Source organism: Eulemur rufifrons, chromosome 6 (assembly GCF_041146395.1).
Source record: "Eulemur rufifrons isolate Redbay chromosome 6, OSU_ERuf_1, whole genome shotgun sequence".
Taxonomy (NCBI): Eukaryota; Metazoa; Chordata; class Mammalia; order Primates; family Lemuridae; genus Eulemur; species Eulemur rufifrons.
Window position 1 is genome coordinate 56228338 of NC_090988.1, and position 12041 is coordinate 56240378.

The window sequence follows — 12041 nt, forward strand, 5'->3', positions numbered from 1 at the left end:
TCAAGCAACTTTCACCCTTAATATTCTAAGAACGTTCTCCCGTATTTTCTTGGTCCTTACTCCATACACGATAGGGTTGAGAAAAGGGGGAACCAAAAGGTACATATTTGCAATAAAAATGTGAACATGTGCTGGCACGTTTTTTCCAAAACGATGAGTGAAAATGGAAAAGCCAGCCGTGGAATAGAAAACAAGAATGACACAGACATGGGAGCCACATGTGCCCAGAGCCTTAAAGCTAGCTTCTCGGGAGGGCAGGCGGAATACAGAGCGCAGGATGAAGGCGTAGGATACAGCAATGAGGACAGCATCACATGAACCAATGATAGAAGCCATACTGAGGCTGCAACTCTTGGTGGCCCCTGCGTCCATACATGCCAGCTTCACCACAGCCATGAACTCACAGTAGGTGTGGGCAATGATTCGCGTTCTACAGTAGGGCAGCTGCTTGAGAAGGATGGGGTGGGGACAGAAGAAGGCTACCCCTTGGCACACCACAATGATACCTATTATGATGATGTGACTATGGGTGAGAATGGTGCTATGGTGCAGTGGGTCACAGATGGCCACATAGCGGTCAATGGCCATGGCCAGGAAGAAACCCGACTCCATGGCAGTAAAGCTGTGGATGAAGAACATCTGGGCCAGGCAAGCATCAAAGGCGATGTCATGGGCTCCGAGCCAGAAGAGGCAGAGCATGCGGGGCAGTGTAGATGTGGAGAGGACCAGGTCGGTGACCGAGAGCATGCACAGAAACAGGAACATAGGCTCGTGGAGGCTTCGCTCTGCCCTCACCACGGCCAGGATGGTCACGTTCCCCACCACGGCCACCATGTACATGGAGCAGAAGGGGATCCCAATCCAGGTGTGCAGGTGCTCTAGTCCTGGGATGCCCAGCAGCAAGAAGGTGACGGGGGAGGGGCGAGAAGTGTTGAGAGGAGGCATTTTTTTGTTCCCTTTGGGTTCTGTTAGTTCTTCTATAAATAAAGTTGCTGTGACAATATGATCACAACCAGGTGCCAAAAAGTATGGTGATTTGTTTTAGAAGGACCTTTAGTTGCCCGTTGTTAAAAAGAATCTGGAGTATTTAATTTCTCTAGGAACACAATAAGGAAATTGTTTACAACTTACTAAATTACTGTACTTAGAAATACCAAAAGATAATTCTTATATCTTTTCATGGTATCACAGGGACTTATAAGTCATTTTGTCCATTGATTTTCAGTCAGAGATTCCATCTATAGTCATGTTTTTACTTCATTCAACAAATATTTACTGAGCAGTTACTCTACAGCAAAACATGTTCTAGGAACTGGGAATAAAGAAATGGAAAGATCACGCAAATAAAAGACAAGAAAATGTAAGACACCATAACGTGGTAAGTAGTGACTGGTGGGTGTGGGCTTTAGATTAGTTGGTGAGAATTGAATGAGGAAGCTTACATTATTCAGAGTCTGGGATATTATATATTCTGTTAGTGAAAATATCAAGAAAAATTTCCACACAGAAGCAACAAACAGGAAAATATAAGAAGGCCAATGATTCTAAAACTTAGTAAGTAAGGAAGAAAATTGTAGGAGGTAAGGTCAATTTATCCCTGTCAGCTCCTTCCTGTCTTTACTGTTTCCTCTGCCCATTGTAGAGAGATATCAGTTACATTAACAATTATCTGGAGAATACTGAAAATTTTTCTCCTTCATTTCCTTGAATCAGGACTTTCTGAACAACACCTATTTTGGAATCAATTAAATCAGTAGCAAATTTTTTATAGGTAACAAATCCATGAGTGATCATATTTTTCATCCATATCTCATAGTAAGCTCTCCATAATATCATTTATTACATAGTATTTTCTTTGATTTTTTTCCCTTTCTGCTCCCCTAGTCTTAGCTGCCAAAAAGCAAACTGTCTACTGTTTTACCAAAAGTGCTTACTCCAGTGTAATAGGGACACAGCAAATATTGAAATCCTGAATTTAAGACAATCAAAAAATTAGAGCTTATGGAGTATATATTTCAGATATCAAAATATGAAAGATATAGAAAATTATTCCCTAGAACATAGAGATGCCATTCAGTGGTATCTTGGATTTGTATTTATGACCTGTAATTCTCTGCAGGTTGCTTTCATATCAGTGATAAGCAGACCTTATGTTGGATGAAATAGGGCATTTGGAGTGCTCTTTCTTAGAGCTCATATTTAGTATTTCTCTCCTGTGAGTGTCTTTTCCATGAATGTAGGAGATCAAGCAGAGGCCCTGTGAAATTTCATGGAGTTATTATAAGGACCCTTGCTTTAGCTAGAAGATTCCACAACCCACATTCTAATACACTTAGAGAATGGAAACAAATGGTCTCTGTCCCTTTCTGTATGAACATTATATTGAAGTCCTTGGTGTGGCTTCTAAAATAGGATTAACATAATCTATATATTCAGGCTTTCATCTGTCACACTGAATATGTAATTAATCTGAAAAATAAAATAGCCTGCAGTAATTTCCTATTATTTATTTATTTCTATCATGTATCCTTGAAGTAGGACATATTATATGTTCTTTTGTACTAACAAATATCTAATTTTAAGGAAAATGTTATTCTTAACATTAACTACACTCAGTACCTTCCATCCTCATGTATTCTGACTTAGACCATTTCATTAGGCAGAAGGATCCTTATCGTGCACTTTCATTTGTTGATTCAGAAGCTCACATTAAGACATACACAAGGCAGTTACCTTATTGGATTGGTAAACTGACTTAATAATGTCAGAGATATCAGTTACTTACTAAGGAAGTTTTCTTTTTGTTTCTTCTCATAATTCCACTGGATAGTCAAGTCTCCATGGCAGAAAAGCCCTAGGATAAGGTGGTTGAACACAAGGCAAGGGGTAGGAGGTTAAAGAAGAGAAGGGCTCTAAGTCACCACAAATGCCTCAGTTGTAAGGAAACACTAGATTACTAATTTCCTGTGTTTCCCATCTCCCATCAAGACAGTGACCTTGAGTAGTACTAATTCCATCAGCCTTCAAAAAGAATCTGATTTTCTTATGTCTCAAACGAATTTTTATACATATAATACACATTCATAAGAACTTTAGAAGAGTTACTCTAAAGGGGCTTTATAGAATCATGACAAGACACTCATGCTCTTCGAATACCATTACTTAAGGGAATGTTTTCTAGGCTTTCACACTTGCTAGACAGTGTGCTTTACTGTATGGAATAACACTTGAGCAATGAAACTATAGTTTATTCATTTTGCCATTATTAAACGACTTTAATCAAGTAATTTATTAGGCAAAAAAATTATCCCAGAAGGGAGGAAAGGATAAGTCATGTAGAAATAATAACAAGGAACCAAAATTGAGTTTAGTGAATCAAAGAAAGTGTTTCTGAATAAATGGCACTTTGGCGAAAACTGTCAAGAATATATATGATATTGGTTCATGAGATTTAAATAGAGATAGATAAAGATAGATACAATTATATACAAATATGTAGATATCCCTATCCATCTATCTATCTATCTATGTTCACATAAACAAAGGAAAAGGAAAAGAACATAAACAAAGTTTCATAAGAAAGAGGAATCATGACATAATTAATTAAAACCTACCTACTATAATGGGGACTCAAAGAGTACAAAGATATTCACATTAGATGAGATTATATGCAGTCTCTAGACCGGTGACTTTCTCCTATTAGGTGCTCAGTAAGTATGTGTTGGACGTATAAATGCAATACAGAACATTGCAAGAGGAGAACTGGAAAGTGCGCACACTGACAGGTAAACACACTGATTCACAAAACATTTTTTTGTACAAGCACTCATGATACAATTTTTGTAATATCATCTCCTTGAAAATGCCAACCCGTAGTTAAGTCTGGCATTCACAAGGTATCCATATTTTATTTCCTTCAATATATTCATAGAGTATAAAATATGGTCAAAATGAGAGATAATCCTCACTTCCATCATATCCTTTAAAAAAGATCTATGTTTCCCATAAGCAAGAGGTTTCTTCATTTAATTCATGGAGAATAAAATAATGCACATTCCCTCTATTCAAGATTTATATCTCTTCCCTTGAATCTATATCATTTGAAAGCTCAGAAGGTATTGTGGGGGGGGGAATCTGATATCCCTTAAAATTTTCCATAGATCATTCAGCTAGTTTCCTTATCTCCATCACTCACTCACATCATAAAAACCTTAATTAGCTCATAAAGAAAGTAATTCAGAGCCAAGAAGCAATCTACACATGCAGCTTCTATATGTAACAGCTCCAGTGCAGTATTCTCAAAGGATAAGCTAGAATAACATGTGACACTAATAGGTCCGTATGGAATCATTGGGATATTGGAAAGTTTTCAATATCTTATTTTAGGTAAATGGTTACACAGTAGTATACATTTGTTAAGTTTCTCAGATGGAATGCTTAAGACTCATTATACTTTGATGGACATTTGGATTGTTTTTGTTTTAGTGCTACCCATACAAAAGCTGCTATAAAAATTGCTATACAAATCCTATTGTGGATTCATGTGCTTGTTTCTCTTGAGTAAATACCAAATAGTGGAATTGCTAGGTCATAATGTAGATATGTGTTTTTTTGCATGGAAGCTTTCAGCAAAAAAGAAACAAATTAAAACATACTAATATGGTATGAAAGAAAGAAAACATGAACATAAACCATTATCTCAAGAACACAGCCATCATGTACAATGGGAAAAATCTCTGGAACAGTTCTGGGCAAAAGAGAGATTATATTATTTTAATATATTCACACATGTACACACATGTGTATGTACATCTAGGAAAAGTAAGAGGGGATTAGTTAAATGTAACAGTACACATTAAAGTGTAGAAGATTGATGGGATGTGACCCTGAGGAACTGAGTGAAATAAAGAATTAGGAGGAGGAGGAAGACAAAAGAAAAATAGATCCTGAGGACACAGAGATGAGAATAAAAAAAAAAAATAAGGCAACTGATAGTACCTGAAAATATTTTCTTCTCTCTTCTACATATCAAGTCCATTTTTTATGTCTAATGAGGCTAGACAAGTGATTCTGAACCTGGACAGCTACTGACAAATTAGGAATACTAAAAACAAGGTAAACCACTCAGCCATGTTCTCACATGAGGCTGGAAAGTGAGCATAGGCAGTTAAGCCACACACTGAGAAAAACAAAAAATCTATGTGCAAACCATTCCCGCATTTTGGTCATTATAATTTAACATTCTGTCACCTGGGAGCCTGCTAGAGAAGGGTAGTTTGTCAGGTCTATGTTGCAATCAGCGAATCTCTGGTTTTATATGGAAAATAATTGAACTCTTCAAACTCTGATGTTGGAAGAACAGCCTGTATTTGACATATCCTCAGATTGTTGGCAGGGAAAACACATTATGGATATATTCTGTAAAACTTGTTATCAGGCGGTTTTTAGCAGATCAGTAATGTTACTGAGGTTAGTAACTGAAGTTAGTTTCAATCTCTATCAAGAGAGGAGAAAGTGATGAATTATCTGATGTCTCAATCAACAGAGGAAACTTGGAAAATCTTACCCTTAAAAAAATTATATTTAAGTCTCATTCAAAATTGAAAGTGACTATAAAATACTGGGCAACAGGAGAAAGAGTCATTAAGTAGTTTTCATAGTCATAGTAGCAGTACTGTATTTATAAGCAGAATAGCTCTACTTTTCTACTTCAGTTACCGGCTCTGCCAGTTGACAGAGGGTAGAAAAGACAATTATTCTTCATTTCCACATCTTAAGAAATCTCCATCTCTCACATTCACTTATCCCAGAATCAACTTGCTCTGAATGAAAACCCGACTAGATATTTCCTAGTTCTCATTCCTGGGAGACTCCGTTCTTTTAAAAATCAGAGAACTTTCCGACTCTGTGTTCCAGCTTTGAGACCAACTTGCTCCTGGTAAGGAAGCCTGGGGTTGAGAAGGATAATGACACTCTAGGGATATCAGGATAATGACGCTCTGCGATCAGTCCAGGCTTTAAGGAAAGCCCAGTGACTCTCTTCCATTAATATCTACATGTGCTGGAAATTTGGAGGCAACAAGTTGATAAAATCAGACCATGCACGTGCCAGGCCAGTCCTCAGCTCTATCCAGGTAAGTTTCTCCCTCTAGAACTTGGGAACTGAGAATGGATAAAGCTGTGATGGCAGTTTATTTTAGGAAAAAATGATAGAATAGAGGTTTCTAAATCTTGCTTCACTCAATGATTCCTTTGTCCATGTTTTCCCTGTGTTTATAATTTTTCATAAAAAATGAATGAAGGAGTAGATTAATGTAATTCGGAGTTAAATATTTTCATAGCTAATTAGGTAATATTTTCATGCGCTTCTGGTCCCCGAATAATTAATGATTATAATCACACTTTCTGGATTCTAGTCAATTCAATTCCACTAAATTCTAATATCTCCTGATTTGTTGAAAATGAAAAACATTAATTTATAGGACACTACCAATGGTCTCTGTAGAAATGTGGCAGGTGGTTGAGTGATGTAAAAAGTAGGGCATAGACAGGAAAGTCACATGCCTTCAAAGGATTTAGTATCTGATATATTTACCCAGCAGCTCAGTCTTCTTTCTGCCAGGCAGAGGACACTCCAACCTCCTTTTTGCCCTTTGGCCTCCACTGGAGATCATCTGTTACCACACATTTTCTTCAAATATTTCCACTCAGTCAGCAGGAATGAGAAGACCCTTTACATGATAGCAGTTATACTAATTTATAAAGCAAAGAGTCATCAAGCTCAGACCCTGTTATCTATTATAGAAACTGGATTTAAGGAAATTCAGATGCATGTATTTTCCCTATTAAATTTTACACACCCAGGAAGCCTGTAAATGAGGAGCAATCATATGTCATTTTTAATCACAAAAAATATGTAAACAGAATGTAACCTTCTTACTTCAACTCTGATCATTTGATGATTGCTTGGAAGAATAAATTCTAATATATTAATATAGTATGGTGGAATAAAGCTCTTTGACTCCAGAAATTTCCTCTTCTCATGCAGATTTATTTCTAACATCAAGAAATTTTCACTTCTCTGTATTTTTGTTTTGTCTCTCCCCAGTCTTCCACAGCCTGCTTCTGTCCTGACAAAATATCTGGCTTTACACAGACTACCATATATGTTCTTGAATTTTTACAGAAACTGATCTCTTTCTTCATAGCATCTCGTTTAACACTGAGGTAAGTGAGGTTGGTGTCCTTAATTTGCAGATCAGTAAATGGTGGGTAAGGTACTTGGGCAAGATGCCATGAATGGTAAGTGAGGGATCCAGGATTAGTGGGCAGGCATCTTTCTGATTTTCAAGCCCTTGATTTTAACTACTTTCTGAACACTAGGCAAGTAATCTGATAAAAGAATCATTATCAAGTGGCTGGGTATAATTACAATATTTATTTTGCCTTTCGACTATTAGACAATCATTGAATGATTAAAAAATACTTTTAGCTTTAGCTTATGAGATCTCTTTCTCTCGGTGTTTATAGTGTCTGGCAACTGATATTAAGAAATAGCAACACAGTCCATATACTTCACCATTTCTTCTACCATATATTCCAATATCAAATGTAAGCATCAAAGGAAATTCTTTTTCACAATTTTTATTGCATTAGCCCATATTTATGGCTATTCTGACTAGAGTCCACTCTGTAGTATTGTTGCAAGATTACAAGCAAAGAGATCTCAGTGTCAATTTTTTCTTCTTTAATATAAAAATTATTGTACCACAAATCCTTTCTAAACTCCAACACATTTATGCCACAGGAAGTTCAAACAGTTGCTTGTATGACACTTTTCCAGAAATTGCCATCCAGAGAGAAAGAGAAACAAGGAGTTACAGTGATATTCATAAAGGACGTCCTTTTTTAGAGTGTATGGATGTGACCAGATAGAAAACATCTCTTTATGGGAGAGATTGGGATCAGTGTTTAGGTATGTACAGTTGGAGCAAAATTAGAAATGGCTGAAAAATTAGAAAGTGATAAATAAAAGTGAGACTAAAGGGGAAAACAAGGTTTTGCTAAATGGATTTGATTCTCCCTAAAAGGAACATAAATCAAAATCTGGAAAGATTGTATAACTAAAGAGGGATTAAGAGGAGGGCATTACATTCAATGGATCTTCAGGATTCAAACCACAGTTAGTTACTCATGGTATAGTGTAAAGTTATTTATTTATTTTTTTTAAATTCTTTTTTTTTATTTCATCTTATTATTATGGGGGATACAGAATTTCAGGTTACATACGTTGTCCATGTACCGCCTGTCCCCCCAAGTCAAAGCTCCAGGCGTGTCCGTTCCCCAGACAGTGCGCGTTGCACCCATCATGTAGGTATATATCCCTCCCCTCTCCACCCCCCTTCCCGAGTCAGCACCTTCAAGCGTGACCATTCCCCAAACGGTGTGCAATGCACTCATTATGTAGGCATACACCCATCCCCTCCCCCCACCCCCCACCTCAGAGTAAAGTTATTTAAAAGAGAAAGTAGGGAGTCCATTTTACAAAGCAGGGTATGAAATCTTACCCAGAACCCAAGGAGCCTGGTAATACACTGACCTTTAATCTCTGCAAAAAACATACCCAAATATACACACTTATGCTATTGCAGCTTCTTTGGAGTATATTTAAACTAGCCAGGTTCTGCTTTTGGCTATATACTATCTGATTTTAAATTGCTATTTCTTCTTGAATTTTTCTTTATATTTTTCTTCTTCTTTTTTTAATATTCCAAGCCCTGGTAAAAAACAGCCTCTGTATTCCACACAACAAGTCTACCTAAACATAAATGGTCCATAATTCACTGAGAAACCAATGACTGTTTCTGAAAGATGACTAGACTCTTCAAATCTCTAAGAACCATGCTTAGTGCCCTGAAAAATAATGGAGTATTCGGTATTTTGTTGAAGGAATGAGTTACTATAAGACAATTAAAACTCTCCTTTAATAAACCCCATTTGAAAACAAATGAAAATGACTCAGGGATAAATATTTCATTTCCTGGAACCAAGAGCGGTGTGGCTAATAGTAAAGTTTATCATAAGATTCCTTACTAATGCACACAGAGCAACAGAAATGGGATTTCTTGTGGGACATCAAGGCTCCCAGGAGAATTTCTAAATCTGGTGAAATTGTCTGGCTTTTGGAAGCAGATAAAAAAGTATTCACTTCATAAAAAAAAAAAAAAAAAAGAGAGAGACACCTAATGTTGACTTTTCAGGCAAACTAGGGTAGAGATCATGGTAGATGCAGAAGATTAGTGCTCTTAGTGTCAAGTTTCCATTTCCACAAGAGTTAAGTCAGAAATCCTGAAAGTTTCACACTTTTTTTTCCTATATGGTTCTAGTAAAGCTTTTACATAATTGTTTGCTTTCTCTACCTTGACATGTATTGTAGAACTTCAGAATAATCTGGCCAAACCGCCATTCAAAGCACAGAATTTATTTGCTCAATGCACAATATCGTAGGATGTTAATAAGGACTGAAACATTTTCACTTTCCATCCAAGTTTTCTTCCTCAGGTATCGGAATCACTGGTGAGATGACAGAATCCCAACCTCAATGGCAATCATCAACATGTCATATTTGAACCCCAGAACAGTTACCTTGATTGGCATCCCTGGACTAGAGCATGTGCAGTTTTGGATTGGGTTTCCTTTTTTTGCTGTGTGCCTAGTGGCTCTTTTGGGAAATAGTATCTTACTAATCATCATCCCTTCAGAACGTAGTTTGCACCAGCCCATGTACATCTTCCTGGCTGTGCTGGCAGCCACTGACATAGGACTCTGTGCAGCCATTGTCCCTAAGATGCTGGCCATCTTTTGGTTCAGATCTTGCTCCATGGCCTTTGATGCCTGCCTAGCCCAGCTGTTTTTTATCCATACCTTACAGTGCATGGAGTCTGGCGTTCTGTTGGCCATGGCCTTCGACCGCTACATTGCCATCTGTGATCCTTTGAGGCACGTATCCATCCTCACTCCTTCCATCGTGGGTCGCATGATAGTGGTGGTGGCAATTCGAGCTATAGTGCTGGTTGGTCTATTACCCATTCTAATCAAAAGACTGCATGTTTTCCATTCCATCCTTGTTGCCCACTCTTACTGTGAGCACATGGCTGTGGTCAAGCTGGCTGCAGAAGACATTCTAGTCAATAAGACATGTGGTCTTTTTGTAGGTTTTACCATTCTTGGATTTGACATGATTTCTATCATCATATCCTATGTTCTGATTTTCCAAGCTGTTTTTCGCCTACGGCAAAAGGAGGCACGGCTAAAAGCATTTAACACATGCACAGCTCATATTTTTGTCTTCCTGGAGTTCTATATTCTTGCGTTTTTCTCTTTTTTCAGCCACCGTTTTGGACACGTTGCCCCCTCTACCCACATTCTTTTGTCTACCATCTACCTCCTTGTGCCACCTGCGCTCAATCCTATTGTCTATGGTGTAAAAAATAAGGTGATTTGTAACCGTGTAGCTAAGATTTTTCTGCTGAATCATGGATCTTAGCAATGATCTAGAAAATGATGACCATGTAGAGGATGCTTTTATATTTCCTAGAGATGGCAACAATTTGGACCCTGTGTGCTCATCTTTGGTGTTTCACATCATCATCCTGGATCTTAAAGGCATTTATTTTCAAAACTACATCTAGGCTTATAAAGTATTCAGGTTAAGACTAATATTACCTGTCTACTGCTAATGTATTTGGCTTCTAATTCAATCTTTATCATTTCTCTTCTTTTTTTGTGTGTTTAATTTGCAGTTCTTTTTACTTCTTGATAAGAAAGATTTGTTTATTGTATTTTAAACTCTTTCTTTTGTAATATATGCATTTGTATCTTAATTTTTCTGCAGTACACATTTTGACATTCTGTATTTTCATTCTTATTCAATTAAAATAAGACCAATATTCACTGTGACTCCTGTGTTAATTCTTGACATATTGAGATATATGCTGCTTGATTTCCACATATTTAAGGATTCTTGATAAACTATTGAATTCTAATTTAATTTCACTGAAATCAGGGAATACTTTTTGAAAATTTAAATACTTGAAATGTAGTAAGATTCACTTTTTGGACCATTATAAAGTTTATTTTGTGTGTCCTTGAAATGTCCATTATTTAGTGGTTTGTCCCATTGGTTTTATATATATTAACAAATCAATGGTCTGTTTCTACCTCAATAAGTAAGGAAACAAAGAGAAAATTAAACATAAATAAATTGGTCTAATTGATTTTTCCCTGTTGTTTTTCTGTTTTTATTTCTGTTTTATTTTTAGTATTTTCTGCTTTTTGGTTGCTTTTGGTTATTCTGATTGTCTTTTTCTACTCCTATGATAGAAGAATAAATTATTTAGCTGATACCTTTTTTATTTTCTAAAATAAGGAATTAATGTTATAAATTCCCCAGTAAGTACAGCTTTACTTATCTTCTATAAATTTTAATATTTTATATGTTCATTGCATTCAAAGTATATTCTAGTCTTCCTTGTTACTTCATACTTGATACATTGGATTGTTTGAAGTTTATTGTTTAATTTGAAAATATTGGGAATTTTCCTAGAAACCGTTCTCTTATTTCTATCTGATTTAATCACATTATAGCCACAGAACATGATTTGATTCATATGGTAACTTCTGTTAATATTTTATGTCTACTTAAAGATGCTTATTCTGTAATTATTGCAATGTTCTTATTAATACTAATTATCTCTCATCTATTTATCTACTGTTTATTTTTAAACTTTATTTTTCAACTATAATGTTAGTTTCTCCGTAGTTTCCAAGAATGTGCCTTAGCTGAAACAATGGTAGTGGCAAGGAAAGCAATATGTGGATTCCTCTGCAGGTTTATAGCTTCTAAAAGCAGTTTGGATATTATATAAGATATGTTTAGATTGCAAAATGGTGCTAATTCACATAGAATCATAATGAGAAATGACATAAATCTGAGACATCTTACCAATAGAGGAATATGTCTGCATTATTTTATTTAAATT

The 12041-nt window shown here is 36.3% G+C and overlaps 2 protein-coding genes across 2 annotated transcripts; one reads left to right on the forward strand and one right to left on the reverse strand.

Moving 5' to 3' along the window:
* LOC138384099 (olfactory receptor 52M1-like) lies at positions 1 to 945 on the reverse strand. The gene has a single exon (XM_069469369.1). The coding sequence runs from the start codon at positions 943 to 945 to the stop codon at positions 1 to 3; it is 945 nt and encodes a 314-aa protein (XP_069325470.1).
* An 8656-nt stretch (positions 946 to 9601) lies between these two features.
* On the forward strand, positions 9602 to 10546 carry LOC138384100 (olfactory receptor 52A1-like). The gene has a single exon (XM_069469370.1). The coding sequence runs from the start codon at positions 9602 to 9604 to the stop codon at positions 10544 to 10546; it is 945 nt and encodes a 314-aa protein (XP_069325471.1).
* The last annotated feature ends 1495 nt before the right edge of the window (positions 10547 to 12041 follow it).

Coding starts and splice junctions, on each gene's coding strand:
- LOC138384099 (XM_069469369.1), bottom strand. CDS start 945: ATGCCTCCTCTCAACACTTCTCGCCCCTCCCCCGTCACCTTCTTGCTG.
- LOC138384100 (XM_069469370.1), top strand. CDS start 9,602: ATGGCAATCATCAACATGTCATATTTGAACCCCAGAACAGTTACCTTG.